General features: G+C 38.6%; 1 protein-coding gene across 3 annotated transcripts in view; it reads right to left on the minus strand.

The window, feature by feature from the left end:
• Window positions 1–16,125, minus strand: part of PAK5 (p21 (RAC1) activated kinase 5) — a 149,782-nt gene that overhangs the window by 38,621 nt on the left and 95,036 nt on the right. For all 3 annotated transcript variants that reach the window (XM_063444015.1, XM_063444014.1, XM_063444016.1), the window contains one exon: window positions 1,142–1,933. In XM_063444015.1, coding sequence (XP_063300085.1) covers window positions 1,142–1,933 — 792 coding nt within the window. The remainder of the gene's footprint in view (window positions 1–1,141; window positions 1,934–16,125) is intronic.

Below are 16,125 nucleotides of genomic sequence, written 5' to 3' on the forward strand. Positions count from 1 at the left end.
CCACACACCACTTTTACTAGCTTCTTTGAACACACGCATCTTGTCCATCAACCAATACCCTCTCTGACATACAGTTACTTCTCTTGTGTGTCTTTAGAGGCGCTTGCGTGCTTCTCACTGTGAAAATCACAAAGGGAAGACGCCAGCGTCCATAGGAAAGCATTGATAATGCTTTCCTATGAGACCGGCTGAAAGCGCGCGCGGCTCCTGCCGTGCATGCGAATTCAACCAATGACGTCGCGAGGAAGAAGGAGAGGAGGAGAGGAGGAGGAAAGCTCCCCGCCCGGCGCTGGAGAAAGGTAAGTGTTTAACCCCTTCCTCTCTCCAGAGCACGGCGGGAGGGGGATCCTGAGGGTGGGGGCACCTCAGGGCACTATAGTGCCAGGAAAACGAGTATGTTTTCCTGGCACTATAGTGGTCCTTTAAGGTGACCATATTCTTCTTTAGTAACATCTATAACTAGAAATACTCGTTTGGGACAAGGTCAAGAAACACTGGTAAATAACATCACATGGCTAATATAGCAGGTGTAGATCCTGTTCAGATCTCAGGGTCAAGGTTTATATGTCCACAAGGTAACCTTGAGATGAGAAATTATACATTTTTTTCCATTATTTACAGAGTAGGTCATATCCTAGAGAAAGCTACAATTTCTTTAAATATCCCCAAGCGTGAACAAGGGTCATACAAAAAGTAGTAATCATTATTTTTTAATATAATATAAATATATTTAATAATACCTGCTCCAAGTAGTTTTACTTGTTCCAGTTATAGAGAACTCCATAAATATTTAAGGACCAATTGTTACACTTTGCTGTAAAGTTGGTCCGTAATAAGAGTATGACATGTTTTGCTTATTTAACTTTGACTGGTCCATATAGTCCTGTAGTTATCAATTAAATGGGTCATTATATGTTGTACATGGACCCTTAAAGAACAGGTTGTTAGCGATGAGTTACCATGAGCTATAGAACTACAGTAACAAAATTCAAAAGCAACAGAATAGATTAATACAGCTTGTAAATACTTGATAAAGCTCTCTTTTACACCAAAACATCTGATTCTCAAAACTGTAAGAACAATTATTATTTTGCAAATCAAAATACAAATAAATCAATTAATCAAAATACAAATATATTACCTTTGGAATGCATGCTGGTGTTTCCGACAAACGTGGGTAGGTATATGAACTGAATGAGTGACCTTGCTGGTTTGTTTTTAAAACACCTGCACCGTATGGTATGACTGGTTCTTGAAGGCCAGATCCAGATCTTGACCTTTGTCGTATGGCTGGTTGAGGACTTGTTTGACTAACGTAGGAGGACTTCGGCCTCCTATCGTACTCATCCTTGGCTAATCCATCTCCCCACTCAGTGTATTCAAGTCTCTCTTTTGAGCCCTCACTCAACATTACTGTTCCTGTAATTGAAGGTTGAAAGTAATCCCTATAATCCTGAAGAGATGTCCCTGTACCCCTGTGGTAGTCCCATGGTAGCCCACATTGGTCCACAGATTTACTTTTAGTTTCCAGTTGAGGGTGATATTCTGGTGTATAACTAGACATATCTGCCTTTGTAGATTTTGTTTCGGGAAAGTAAGCTTCATAAGATCTCATTTTAATCGGATGTCCATTTGGTCTTGGTGGTTTGTTTGATCTATAATAAGCCTCCGCCTCCTCAGCGCTTAAGCTTCGTTCCTTGTATCTTTCGGAAATGTTACTTCTTGGAATTTCACTGTCACAACTGTATGCAGAAAAGGTAAAAAAGCCATTTTCTTCTGGGTAGCTTTTAAAATGGTTAGAATGTCCCTGATGCGGGGTAGGTGGACTTTCTTTTCTAAGGGAATTGGAGCGAGTTACAGATATGTTGTCAAAGTCTTCAAGCAAACCATTGATGGAAGCTTCCTGTGGTGGTTTACTGCCACGAACAATAGTCTACGAAAAGAAAAGGAAAAGAATGGACTGTAAAATGACACGTCAACCAAAAACTTGACAACATAGATTACAGTTCCTTATTAAAGTCAAAGCAGTCTCTCTCGCAAAACCTGCAAAAGTTACACTTTAGGAACTTTGAAGTTTTATCTGTTCTGTGCTATATTTGGCAATACACTGAAGCAATGTGTATTTTACACTTGACCCTCTTGAAATCCATATGCCAAAATTCCAAATCCTCTTTTGTAATCCTGCAAGTTGTTAAGAGTGAATTAAAATGGAAATAATATCTATCTAGCTCAGTTTAAAGTACAGGCCGGCATGGAATATCTGTAGAGCGAGATAATATGATCTCAAAATTAAAATATTAACATCTCTGGCCACCAAATGCTAGGGGGGGGGGGGGGGGGGCACTACAAAAGGGCCCCATGCCACCTATGGCCCAGGCCATACTGGTGATGGGGGACAGACACATCTAGCATTAAATCATTAAAAATGATTTAAAGCTGAATGGAAGGATGACGACAGGGGTCTGAAGACACTATAACTACTTCAGTAAGCTGAAGCATTTACAGTGCCTGCAGAGTTCCTTTAAAAAAAGGTTATAAAAGAGGGAGCAGCAAATAATCAGGGTTTAACATTTATCATCTACTTCTGCCAATGGAGAGTGGAAACTGAACCCTGACAAGCGGGTTTGGGGGTTATCAGGTGCCACACACACACACACACACATCACATAAAAATGCCAGCTGGGAGGGAGGGCAACAGAGATCCAAGACCAGAGCCTGTTAGCTGTATGGAGCCCGGTCTCACTCCTGTTTCTGTGCTGGTATGTTTCTTTTATATTCTTATAGCCATATTAAGATATTGTATTTACGAAGGGTCAACCTTTTCTGCAGATTTAGGTGTGCACTGATATTTCTATAATCTATACTGTGTATCATTAAAGAATGATCGTGTTGTATGTAAGCTTAAAGTCAATCCAAATCCAAGTGATATTTAAATATCTGTACAGGAAGTATGATTTAGACATTTTTCATGTAGGGAGATTATACAATTTGTAAAATTCAGAACTTTTTTTTCTTTTTCATAAAATGGAATTCATTGTTGATTGAACGAATATTAAATTAAACAAATAAATAAAAAAAATCTCCACCTGTCTATGTTCTGTTCTGTATGAGGACAAGATTCAGCACACACATATACTGTTCTTACATTATTCAAGAACTTATTTACTTAATTCAACTAGTTTATCATTTTATACAGCCCTCTAATGAATAACCCCTAGGAGTAATTAATAAGCAGGAACAGAGGAATTGATTAGCTCGTAACACCGTCCGTCAGACAGATCTGAAAAGAGAAGAGTAAAGGGAACGAATAGTAGATGTGCTTAGAAAAGAATCTGAAATATATGCTCCTTAATATGACTAATTCATAAGCATCAAGATGTCAATATGTATATACATATACACACATGCATATACACACAAACTAATAACACTGTCAGGCAAGGTTTTAAAGTGCTGCCCGGCACTATGTGGAATGGAAATGTCCCTGGGTTTGTATGTGGAATTGACACGTCCCTGGGTTTGTATGTGGAATTGACATGTCCCTGTTTTTTTATGTGAAATTGACATGTCCCTGGTTTTTTATGTGGAATTGACATGTCCCTGGTTTGTATGTGGAATTGACATGTCCCTGGTTTGTATGTGGAATTGACATGTCCCTGAGTTTGTATGTGAAATTGACATGTCCCTGAGTTTGTATGTGAAATTGACATGTCCCTGTTTTTTTATGTGAAATTGACATGTCCCTGATTTGTATGTGGAATGGACATGTCCCTGGGTTTGTATTTGGAATGGACATGTCCCTGGGTTTGTATGTGAAATTGACATGTCCCTGGGTTTGTATGTGAAATTGACATGTCCCTGGGTTTGTATGTGAAATTGACATGTCCCTGGGTTTGTATGTGAAATTGACATGTCCCTGGGTTTGTATGTGAAATTGACATGTCCCTGGGTTTGTATGTGAAATTGACATGTCCCTGGGTTTGTATGTGAAATTGACATGTCCCTGTTTTTTATGTGAAATTGACATGTCCCTGATTTGTATGTGAAATTGACATGTCCCTGGTTTGTATGTGGAATTGACATGTCCCTGGTTTGTATGTGGAATTGACATGTCCCTGGTTTGTATGTGGAATTGACATGTCCCTGGGTTTGTATGTGGAATTGACATGTCCCTGTTTTTTATGTGAAATTGACATGTCCCTGGTTTGTATGTGGAATTGACATGTCCCTGGTTTGTATGTGAAATTGACATGTCCCTGATTTGTATGTGGGATGGACATGTTCCTTGTTTGTATGTGGAATTGACATGTCCCTGGTTTGTATGTGGAATGGACATGTCCCTAGTTTGTATGTGAAATTGACATGTCCCTGGTTTGTATGTGGAATTGACATGTCCCTGGTTTGTATGTGGAATTGACATGTCCCTGGTTTGTATGTGAAATTAACATGTCCCTGGGATTGTATGTGGAATTGACATGTCCCTGGGTTTGTATGTGGAATTGACATGTCCCTGATTTGTATGTGGAATTGACATGTCCCTGGTTTGTATGTGAAATTGACATGTCCCTGGGTTTGTATGTGGAATTGACATGTCCCTGATTTGTATGTGGAATTGACATGTCCCTGTTTTTTTATGTTAAATTGACATGTCCCTGGTTTGTATGTGGAATTGACATGTCCCTGATTTGTATGTGGAATTGACATGTCCCTGGTTTGTATGTGGAATTGACATGTCCCTGGGTTTGTATGTGGAATTGACATGTCCCTGTTTTTTATGTGAAATTGACATGTCCCTGGTTTGTATGTGGAATTGACATGTCCCTGGTTTGTATGTGAAATTGACATGTCCCTGGTTTGTATGTGGAATTGACATGTCCCTGGTTTGTATGTGGAATTGACATGTCCCTGGTTTGTATGTGAAATTGACATGTCCCTGGGATTGTATGTGGAATTGACATGTCCCTGGGTTTGTATGTGGAATTGACATGTCCCTGATTTGTATGTGGAATTGACATGTCCCTGGTTTGTATGTGAAATTGACATGTCCCTGGGTTTGTATGTGGAATTGACATGTCCCTGATTTGTATGTGGAATTGACATGTCCCTGTTTTTTTATGTTAAATTGACATGTCCCTGGTTTGTATGTGGAATTGACATGTCCCTGATTTGTATGTGGAATTGACATGTCCCTGGTTTGTATGTGGAATTGACATGCCCCTGGTTTGTATGTGAAATTGACATGTCCCTGGTTTGTATGTGGAATTGACATGTCCCTGGTTTGTATGTGAAATTGACATGTCCCTGGGTTTGTATGTGGAATTGACATGTCCCTGATTTGTATGTGGAATTGACATGTCCCTGATTTGTATGTGGAATTGACATGTCCCTGATTTGTATGTGGAATTGACATGTCCCTGGTTTGTATGTGGAATTGACATGCCCCTGGTTTGTATGTGAAATTGACATGTCCCTGGTTTGTATGTGGAATTGACATGTCCCTGGTTTGTATGTGGAATTGACATGTCCCTGGTTTGTATGTGGAATTGACATGTCCCTGTTTTTTATGTGAAATTGACATGTCCCTGGTTTGTATGTGAAATTGACATGTCCCTGATTTGTATGTGGGATGGACATGTTCCTTGTTTGTATGTGGAATTGACATGTCCCTGGTTTGTATGTGGAATGGACATGTCCCTAGTTTGTATGTGAAATTGACATGTCCCTGGTTTGTATGTGGAATTGACATGTCCCTGGTTTGTATGTGGAATTGACATGTCCCTGGTTTGTATGTGGAATTGACATGTCCCTGTTTTTTATGTGAAATTGACATGTCCCTGGTTTGTATGTGAAATTGACATGTCCCTGATTTGTATGTGGGATGGACATGTTCCTTGTTTGTATGTGGAATTGACATGTCCCTGGTTTGTATGTGGAATGGACATGTCCCTAGTTTGTATGTGGAATTGGCATGTCTCTGATTTGTATGTGGAATGGACATGTTCCTTGTTTGTATGTGAAATTGAATACAGAAAGCCTTTTGGGACCAAGGCTGTGATTATTGATAAGTTAATTCTTTTCATACTGGGAGCATATGAATTCCATGTACTGATGGATAGCTTTCTGCAGCGAAGAACGTAGAATTTGTAATATTCCCGGGGAAAAGAGAATGACAAAGCTAAATCCTGATCACTGCATCATATTTGCTCACAAGCGCTGAGAACACAAAGTATTGAAATTAAGGTGAGTCAGTGCATGCGCTGCTTTCTGAATGCTGCGTGTATTCCACGCTACCATGACAGTAGCTATATTTCACAGAGTCTCCCTCCTGTCTGTCCTCTAGTGATAAGCCCTAATGTATCTAGTATGGTAAACAGATGTCTCGCCCGGTTCCAAAGAGAGGATGAAAAACGGCTCCTGCTCCCAAACACTGAATTAACTTTGACAATAATGAAGTAGGTAATTAACAGTTTGCCCTCAATAGACCTTACATGTAATGTTTCAGAAAATCACAACTGTCTACACTTTGCAGGTTAGAAAAAAAGCAGCTGTTACAATTTTTCTATTTATTTCTTACTTTATGTTCAGATTTGAAACCATTCAAAACCATGGTTCTTCTCAGTTTTTTTTTTTTTTATTTTTTATTTTTTTTTTATATAATTTTGATACAAAAAGAAAAAAACGGAGCACATTTTTGCTGGGTTGTAAGGACGTGGAGCTTAATACTTACACTGCGTCTTGTTTTATAATTAATGCCCATTAATTTCACATAAGACTGCCTTTCTCTGTGTACTGCTTATTCTACAATAAAAACAAAATATACAATAAAATGCAGATCATAAAAAATGGTCCTAAAGGGACACTCGAACTATCATAACACCTACCAGCTTATGCAACTAAATTAAATATGTTTTCACACTCGCTAAGATATTCTTTGTGATGTCTTATGTAACTATTTATTGAGTATATATCAAGACGCGTGATGACATACACTGCAAACCTGTTTGAAAAATATATTTAAAAAAAGCCATCATTTAATAAATAAGTAATCAACAAATGTCCTTTGAACAAAAGCAAACAAAAAAATACCTGCGCACCATCCCAAATCCCTATGCACATTTAAAGGGACACTATAGTGACCAGAACAACTACAGCTTAAATGGCCATTGGAGAGATGCTACAATCTCCTGTTAGTGGATAAAACTGACATTCCGTTAAATACTATTGCAGAATTACTGTGGTTAATAAAGCAAAGAGGGGAAGTTAAAAATTAGCTTGACTCCGCTGCTCTTCTACGTTGTGGGAATAAAGTCAAACCATTATGCCTCAGGTACATAAGTGCGTTTTCAGCATGTAAGCTCAACATTTTCTCTAGCAGTGCCATACAAGGACATGTGCACTGCAGGAACTGACTAATTTCCATCCTTTACCTGGCATTCAGAGGATGGTATGTAAATGAAAGTGCTGTACATACATTTGATAAGGAAGACACTTTTCTGAGGTGAGGGGGCGGTGCTAAAGAGGCCGGCTTATGATAAATACAGCATATGGAGTGTCCATTTAATGGCTGTTTGACCTTTGGTTGACCTCACAAAACAAAGCAAGCAAATTAGTACTCTACACCCAGGAAACAGATTCACAAGAATGACTTTACCAAAATAAATAAATAATGCCCGATTTTGGCATAGAAATTTGCTATTTAACCCCTTCAGGACCGGCCTGTTTTTGCGATGTTTGTACGTTAAGGACCAGAGCAGTTTTAACACTTTTGTGGTGTTTGTGTTTAGCTGTAATTTTCCGCTCTCTCATTTACGGTTCCCATACAAGTTATATATTGTTTTTTTCACGACAAGAAGGGCTTTCTTTACATACCAGTATTTATATTATGTCATATATTGTATTTAAAAAAAATAATGAAATATGGTGAAAAAAAAAAAAAAAAATCATGTTTTTGGACTTTTACTTGAAAAATCTTTTACTTATCTACAAAAGCTAATGAAAAAAACTGCTAAATAGATTCAAAATTTTGTCCCGAGTTTAAAAACACCCAGTGTTTACATGCTTTATTGCTTTTTTTTGCAAGTTATAGGCCTATAAATACAAGTAGGAAATTGCTGTTTCAGTATATATATATTTTAAATGTATCAATAGTGACATTGTTACACCGTTATCTGTCATAAATCCCCGAAACACACCTAACATGTACATATTTTTTAAAGTAGACAACCCAGGGTATTTAAAATGGGGTATGTCCAGTCTTTTTTAGTAGCCACCTAGTCACAAACACTGGCCAAAGTTAGCATTTATATTTGTTTGTGTGTTAAAAATGCAAAAACCGCTATTTTTGGCCGGTGTTTGTGACTAAGTGGCTACTAAAAAAGGCTGAACATACCCCATTTGCAATACCTTGGGTTGTCTTCTTTTGTAAATGGTATGCCATCATGGGGCTAATTCTCATTCCTTGGCTACCATACGCTGTCAAAGGCAACCTAACCAATCTGACAAATTTCAATAAAAAAAAAAAAAAGTAAAATCAAGCCTTATATTTGACCCTGTAACTTTCACAAACACTATAAAACCTCTACATGTGGGGTACTGTTATACTCAGGAGACTTCGCTGAACACAAATATTAGTGTATCAGAACAGTAAAATATATCACAGCAATAATATCCTCAGTGAAAGAGCTGTTTGTGTGTGAAAAATGCAAAAAACTTCACTTTCACTGACAATATCATCGCTGTGATATGTTTTACTGTTTTGAAACACTAATATTTGTGTTCAGCGAAGTCTCCCGAGTAAAACAGTACCCCCATGTACAGGATTTAGGGTGTCATAGAAAGTTACAGGGTTAAGCACAGTGCTAGCAAATTAAATTATCTGGACTTTTGGCCTGGGTTGGCAGGCAGGTCCCTCAAATTGCAATCATTAAAATTACTTAATTAGGTAAAAATATTACATAAATATGCACGTAGAATTTTAATATATATACATATTTATATATTTGACGTCTACGTGTATATTTATGAAATTATTAATGTAATTTTGTATGTGGACATATGTATATTTCGTATTATTTTTATTTATTTATTTATACATAGATATATATATCATTACATTCTAAGTGTATTTTGATATAAATATATATATATCAATATCAAAATACTGTTAGAATAAAATTGAATATATATATATAATTTTTTTTTAATTATTAAAAATTATTTTTATTTTTTGTTATTTATTTTTATTAACATATTATTTGTATTTTATAATAATATATATATACCATATATATAGTTATTATATATATTGTATATATTCGTGTGTAATTTAAATATAAGTGTATTTTTATATTAATATACGTATATATAAATATAAAAATACACTTAGTGTGACATTATATATATGATACATATACATATATTATATATAGGTATATATAGATATAATACATGTATATATATCATATATATATATACACATATTATAATTTTTTTTACACTGATTGTTTTTTCTTTTAACTTTATTTTATGATTTTACACTTGCAGGGAGACTGCCTGTCAGCACAGACAGTCCCCCTGCAGGCAGATACAAAGACCCCTATTGCGGTCATGTGATCGAGTGATCACATGGCCGTGGGGTCCTGATCTGCCGAGGGGGGACTGCCCGGGCAGACAGGCAGTCCCCCTGGACCGGGAGGAGAGCTGATCGCCGCCGTGGGACCGACGGCGATCAGGTAAGTAGCCCAAAACCGTTATGACGGTTCAGGACCGTCAGCGGTCCAAACGCACGTTTTACCGCTGACGGTCCTGAACCGTCAGCGGTCCTGAAGGGGTTAAACAAAACAAGCAACCCACATTAAAAGAACGCCTGCAAACCACGTTTGATGTCCACAAACAAAGATTTCAGCAAACCCTTTTAACATTTCATTTTACTCGTGTTTTTCCCACAAACTCTTTTACTGACAAAAGCATTTTCACAACAAAATTCTGAAATGTTTTTGTTGCCAATGGAGATATTTAGCAAACCATATATTCTACGACTATTAACCCCTTAAGACCGCAGCCAAATGTCCAAGTTGTGATCCAAAAAAAACGTAAACAAAAACCTGGCATTTGCGCTATATGTCTGTCCAACCGTAATTCACCTCTTTCATATTAAATGCACCCACACTTATTATTTATCATTTTATTCAGGGGAAACAGGGCTTTCATTTAACATCAAATATTTAGGTATGGAACATAACTTATTATGAATAAAATATAAAAAAATGAGAGAAAATAAGATTTTTTTAAATTTTCTTAGTTCTATGTGACATTCTAACTGTGAATGTCATAATACTGTTTGCTTTTACTGCAATAAAATACACATATTTGTATTCAGCGATGTCTCACGTGTAAAACAGTACCCCCTATGTACAGGTTTTATGGTGTTTTGGGAAGTTACAGGGTCAAATAAAGCATGTTACACTTTTCAGTTTTTTCACATTGAAATTTGCCAGTTTGGTTACGTTGCCTTTGAGACTGTATGGTAGCCCAGGAATGAGAATTACCCCCAAGATGGCATACTGTAATGGATCACCTGGCACCCCGACCGGGCACCTCCGTTAATGGATGCTCCTAGTGCTTCCTGAGGACTCCAAGCACTCTGGCAGACACCATAATCACCAAATCCGAGAAACATTTAAATTCTCCCAAGCGTATGAATGCTGTAGACCATTGAATAGAGACCATTGAATAGGAACCATACGAATAGGCTTGTACTCCTAGCAGTCAACTGGAACAGCATACAATAAATCCTTCCCCCAATAATGAGACGACACATCACTTTGAGGGTAAAACAGGAACTCTCGACTGGCTCATCCAGCCTGGCTTTTATTTCCAACTCACACATACAGGCCACACCCAGGGGGAGGCATAAAAGAACCAATGACATAGATGTTACCTCCCACACATCCCCCTCCCCTTAGTGTGACACATAATCCCATTATGCATACAGTGTAAAATATACTTTTACACAACTTTCATAACTTTAAAACCATACATCACATTCACATAAAAATACATTTCCATCAGGGGAACAACATATTAAAAAATGGCATGAATCCGACCAGGGGTTCAAAAGTTACTAAAAGTATCTTTTGTTCCTTTCTGGCTGGCAGAAAAACATCCCCACAATGCACCCTGGTTTCCTCCCTTCTGCCCTGGAGTTAATTGGAGAAGTAATCCAATTACCCAGGACTAAAGGCAGACTCCATTAACCACATGGTTGCAAAACGACATAAAACACTTTAAAATACATAAAGTCACATTTACACATAACACACAGACATTTCACCTATCCCCAGATAGCTGGGATCTGCACGCACAAAACTACCGAATAGCGCGCAGATCCTACTCACACAGTACAATTGCCATGGAGCTAAAGTCTTTCCCATAGTCTTTCATTATATGAATAGGCTCCATGGTATGGCTATCTGGGGTATCACATTCCCATAAAGTCTGGTCCATAGTCCAAAGGCAAGAGGCGGGCAATCAGCCCCCTCCAAGGACACGTGGCGAGGTCGGTTTCGCCACACATACCATTTGTAAAAGTAGACAACCCAAGGTATTGCAAATGGGGTATGTCCAGTCTTTTTTAGTAGCCACTTGGTCACAAACACTAGCCAAAGTTAACGTTAATATTTGTCTGTGTGTGAAAAATGCAAAAAACGAATTTGAAAGCCAATTTTGGCCAGTGTTTGTGACTAAGTGGCTACTAAAAAAGACTGAACATACCCCATTTGCAATACCTTGGGTTGTCTACTTTTGCAAATGGTATGCCATTATGGAGGTAATTCTTATTTCTGGGCTACTATACGGTCTCAAAGCCAACGTAACCAATCTGGCGAATTTCATTGTGAAAAAACTGAAACGCAAGCCTTATGTTTGACTCTGTAACTTTTGAAAACACCCTAAAACCTGTACATGAGGGGTAATGTTATACTCAGGAGACTTTGCTGAACACAAATATTTGTGTTTCAAAACAGTAAAAAGTATTACAGCAAAAATATCGTCAGTGTAAGTGCCGTTTGTGTGCGAAAAATGCAATAAATTTCACTTTCCCTGACGATATCATTGTTGTAATACATTTTACGGTTTTGAAACACAAATATTTGTGTTCAGCGATGTCTCCCGAGTAAAACAGTACCCCCCATGTACAGGTTTTATAGTGTCCTGGAAAGTTATAGGGTTAAATATAGTGCTAGCAAATTAAATTCCCTATACTTTCGGCCTGGGTTGTTAGGCAGGTCCCGCTAATTGTAATTAATTAGGATACCTAATTATGTAAAATTATTACATAAATATATATGTAAAATTATTATATATCCACGTGTGTGGATATATATATGTATATATATATGTATATAATTTTTTTACAATTATTTTTATTTATATATAGGTATACATATAGTGATGTATACGTATATACTTAGGTATATACATATATATATTATTTCGTTCTACGTGTATTTTGATATCAATATATATACCGTATATACTCGAGTATAAGCCGAGTTTTTCAGCCCATTTTTTGGGCTGAAAAACCCCAACTCGGCTTATACTCGAGTCAAGGTCTGTATTATGGCAATTTGCATTGCCATAATACAGACTGGGGGGAGAGGGGGGCTGGCAGAGCTGTAACTTACCTGTCCTGCAGCTCCTGTCAGCTCTCTCCTCCTCTGCGCCGTCCGGTCAGCACCTCGGTCAGCTCCCAGTGTAAATCTCGCGAGAGCCGCGGCTCTCGCGAGATTTACACTGGGAGCTGACAGAAGAGCAGAACGGACGGCGCAGAGGAGGAGAGAGCTGACAGGAGCTGCAGGACAGGTAAGTTACAGCTCTGCCAGCCCCCTCTCCCCCCCACTGAACTGCCACTGGACCACCAGGGAAGGAGAGCCCCCCTCCCTGCCATATATCAAGCAGGGAGGGGGGACGAAAAAAAAATATATAAATAAAATAAGAAATAATAATAAAAAAATAATAATAATAAAAAAAAAATAATAATAACAAAAAAAAGGGGTATAAGGACCACTATGGGAGGGGGGGGGGGGTTATAAGGACCACTATGGGAGGGAGGGGGTGGGTTAAGGACCACTATGGGAGGGAGGGGGGGGTATAAGGACCACTATGGGAGGGAGGGGGGGGATAAGGACCACTATGGGAGGGAGGGGGGGGATAAGGACCACTATGGGAGGGAGGGGGGGGATAAGGACCACTATGGGAGGGAGGGGGGGATAAGGAACACTATGGGAGGGAGAAGGGGGATAAGGACCACTATGAGAGGGAGGAGGTGGGATAAGGACCACTATGGGAGGGGAGGGGGTAGAAAGGACCACTAGGGGAGGGGAGGGTAAGGACCACTAGGGGAGGGGTGAGTCAGGACCACTGGGGGGGGGAGTGAAGGAACACGGGGGTGGGGAGTGAAGGACCACTGAGGGAGGAGGAGGGGAAGTCAGGACATATGGGGGGGGGGGGGGAGGGGGCGGCAAAAATTTTTTTGCCTACGGCGGCAAATATCCTTGCACCGGCCCTGCACACACTGCATTCACACACTGCATTCACACACACACACACTGCATTCATGCACACACACACTGCATTCATGCACACACACACTGCACTCATACGCACACACACTGCACTCATACGCACACGCTGCATTCATTATACACACACTGTAAATAAATATTCAATTAATATATTTTTTTTAGGATCTAATTTTATTTAGAAATTTACCAGTAGCTGCTGCATTTCCCACCCTAGTCTTATACTCGAGTCAATAAGTTTTCCCAGTTTTTTGGGATAAAATTAGGGGCCTCGGCTTATATTCGGGTCGGCTTATACTCGAGTATATACGGTATATTAATATCAAAATACAGTTAGAACGAAATTACACACATATATATATTTATATATTTTTTTTTTTTAAATTTATATTTTTTTAACGTATTTATATTTTTTTTATTATAAAATATATATATATAATTATAATTATGTATATATTTAATCAATATCCTTCTACGTGTATTTTGATATTAATATATATATATATAATTATATATATATATATATATATATATAAATATTAAAATACACTTTGTGTGTATATATATATACATATACATATATATATATATATATATACATATGTATATATATATATATATATATATATATATATACTTAGATCATATATATAATATATATATAAATGATCTAAGTATATTTGATGTGTAACTGTAATTTATTTATTTTTTTAACTAATATTTTATTTTTATTACAGGAGAGGGGCAGAGACAGTGTCAGCCAGTGATTTTACATCACTGGCTGACACACAGGATCAGTGATCACAGTGACAGGCTGTCACTGTGATCACCTCCTGCAGATCACGGTAATTGGCCACAGGGGGAGTGCCTGGGTGGCCAGGCATGCCCCCCACCGTGATCTGCAGGGGGATCCTGCCTGCAGTTACTATGGGTCAGCCAATAGGCTGACACATAGTAACTCTGATCGCAGTGACAGGCTGTCACTGCGATCAGATCGCAGGGAGAGGCTGTCTCTGCATTCAGATCGCAGTGACAGCCTCTCACTGCGATCAGACTCTGCAGATCGCGGTCACTGACCGCAGGGGGACTGCCTGGGGGGCCAGGCATGTCCCCCGACCGTGATCTGCAGATTGAAAATGCCGCGGCTCCATGTGTCAGCCGATTTTAAAATCGGCTGACACATGGTAAATACCGATCGCAGTGACAGCCTGTCACTGCGATCGGAAGCTGCAGACCGCGGTCCCCAGGCACAGGGGGGCTGCCTGGGGGGCCAGGCATGCCCCCCGACCGCGATCTGCAGCGGCCATGTGCCGCCGGCCACGTGGGGGGTAAGACCGCCCAGGACGTACTATGCCGTCCTGCGGCGTTTTGAGCCGCCCAAATAAGGACGGCATAGTACGTCCTGCGGTCTTAAGGGGTTAAATATTATAGAATTTACTGACTACGAGTCAATATACTCATCAATGAAATGGAAGAACACTGTGCAAACTGGGTGCAATCTATTTATTTCCATTTTACTCCCAAATTATTTGTTAGAAATACAAGTTAGAGATTTAGCGACAGTTCCCCCCGTAGGACACTATGTGCTAAACATATTAAACTTAAAGGAACACTATAGTCACCTAAATTACTTTAGCTAAATAAAGCAGTTTTAGTGTATAGATCATTCCCTGCAATTTCACTGCTCAATTCACTGTCATTTAGGAGTTAAATCACCTTTTTTCTGTTTATGCAGCCGTAGCCACACCTCCCCTGGCTATGATTGACAGAGCCTGCATGAAGAAAAAAAAAAACTGGTTTCACTTTCAAACAGATGTAATTTACCTTAAATAATTGTATCTCAATCTCTAAATTAAACTTTAATCACATACAGGAGGCTCTTGCAGGGTCTAGCAAGCTATTAACATGGCAGGGGATAAGAAATTCTTAATTAAACAGAACTTGCAATAAAGAAAGCCTAAATAGGGCTCTCTTTACAGGAAGTGTTTATGGAAGGCTGTGCAAGTCACATGCAGGGAGGTGTGACTAGGGTTCATAAACAAAGGGATTTAACTCCTAAATGGCAGAGGATTGAGCAGTGAGGCTACAGGGGCATGTTCTATACACCAAAACTGCTTCATTAAGCTAAAGTTGTTCAGGTGACTATAGTGTCCCTTTAAAAAAAAAAAAAAATAGCACTAGAATGTTATGGTGTACAACAAAAAAAATAGCACAAGCTGACATTTAAAAGAAAGATTCCCATTTTTATCAAGCGAACAAAAAAGTAAAGAACAATAAACAAAGATGCCATTTTCCCACGTACTATGTAATTTACTGTGCTTTTCAGAGTAATTTTTTTTTTTAATTTCTGTTACCCTAACAACATTGGATACATTCAATTATAATCGTTCCTATGTACAATGCATTAGACGTTACTGGAAGTAGAAGTTTGGCAGCTTACTGCAGGGCTAAGAAAGTCAGGTGTTTAATAATTGTTCTGGTAGACTGATCTCATTTAATGAGTGTTGCATATTCAAAGTGTCATAAGCGTCTATTTTCTTTTTCT

Source organism: Pelobates fuscus, chromosome 2 (assembly GCF_036172605.1).
Source record: "Pelobates fuscus isolate aPelFus1 chromosome 2, aPelFus1.pri, whole genome shotgun sequence".
NCBI classification, from domain to species: domain Eukaryota; kingdom Metazoa; phylum Chordata; class Amphibia; order Anura; family Pelobatidae; genus Pelobates; species Pelobates fuscus.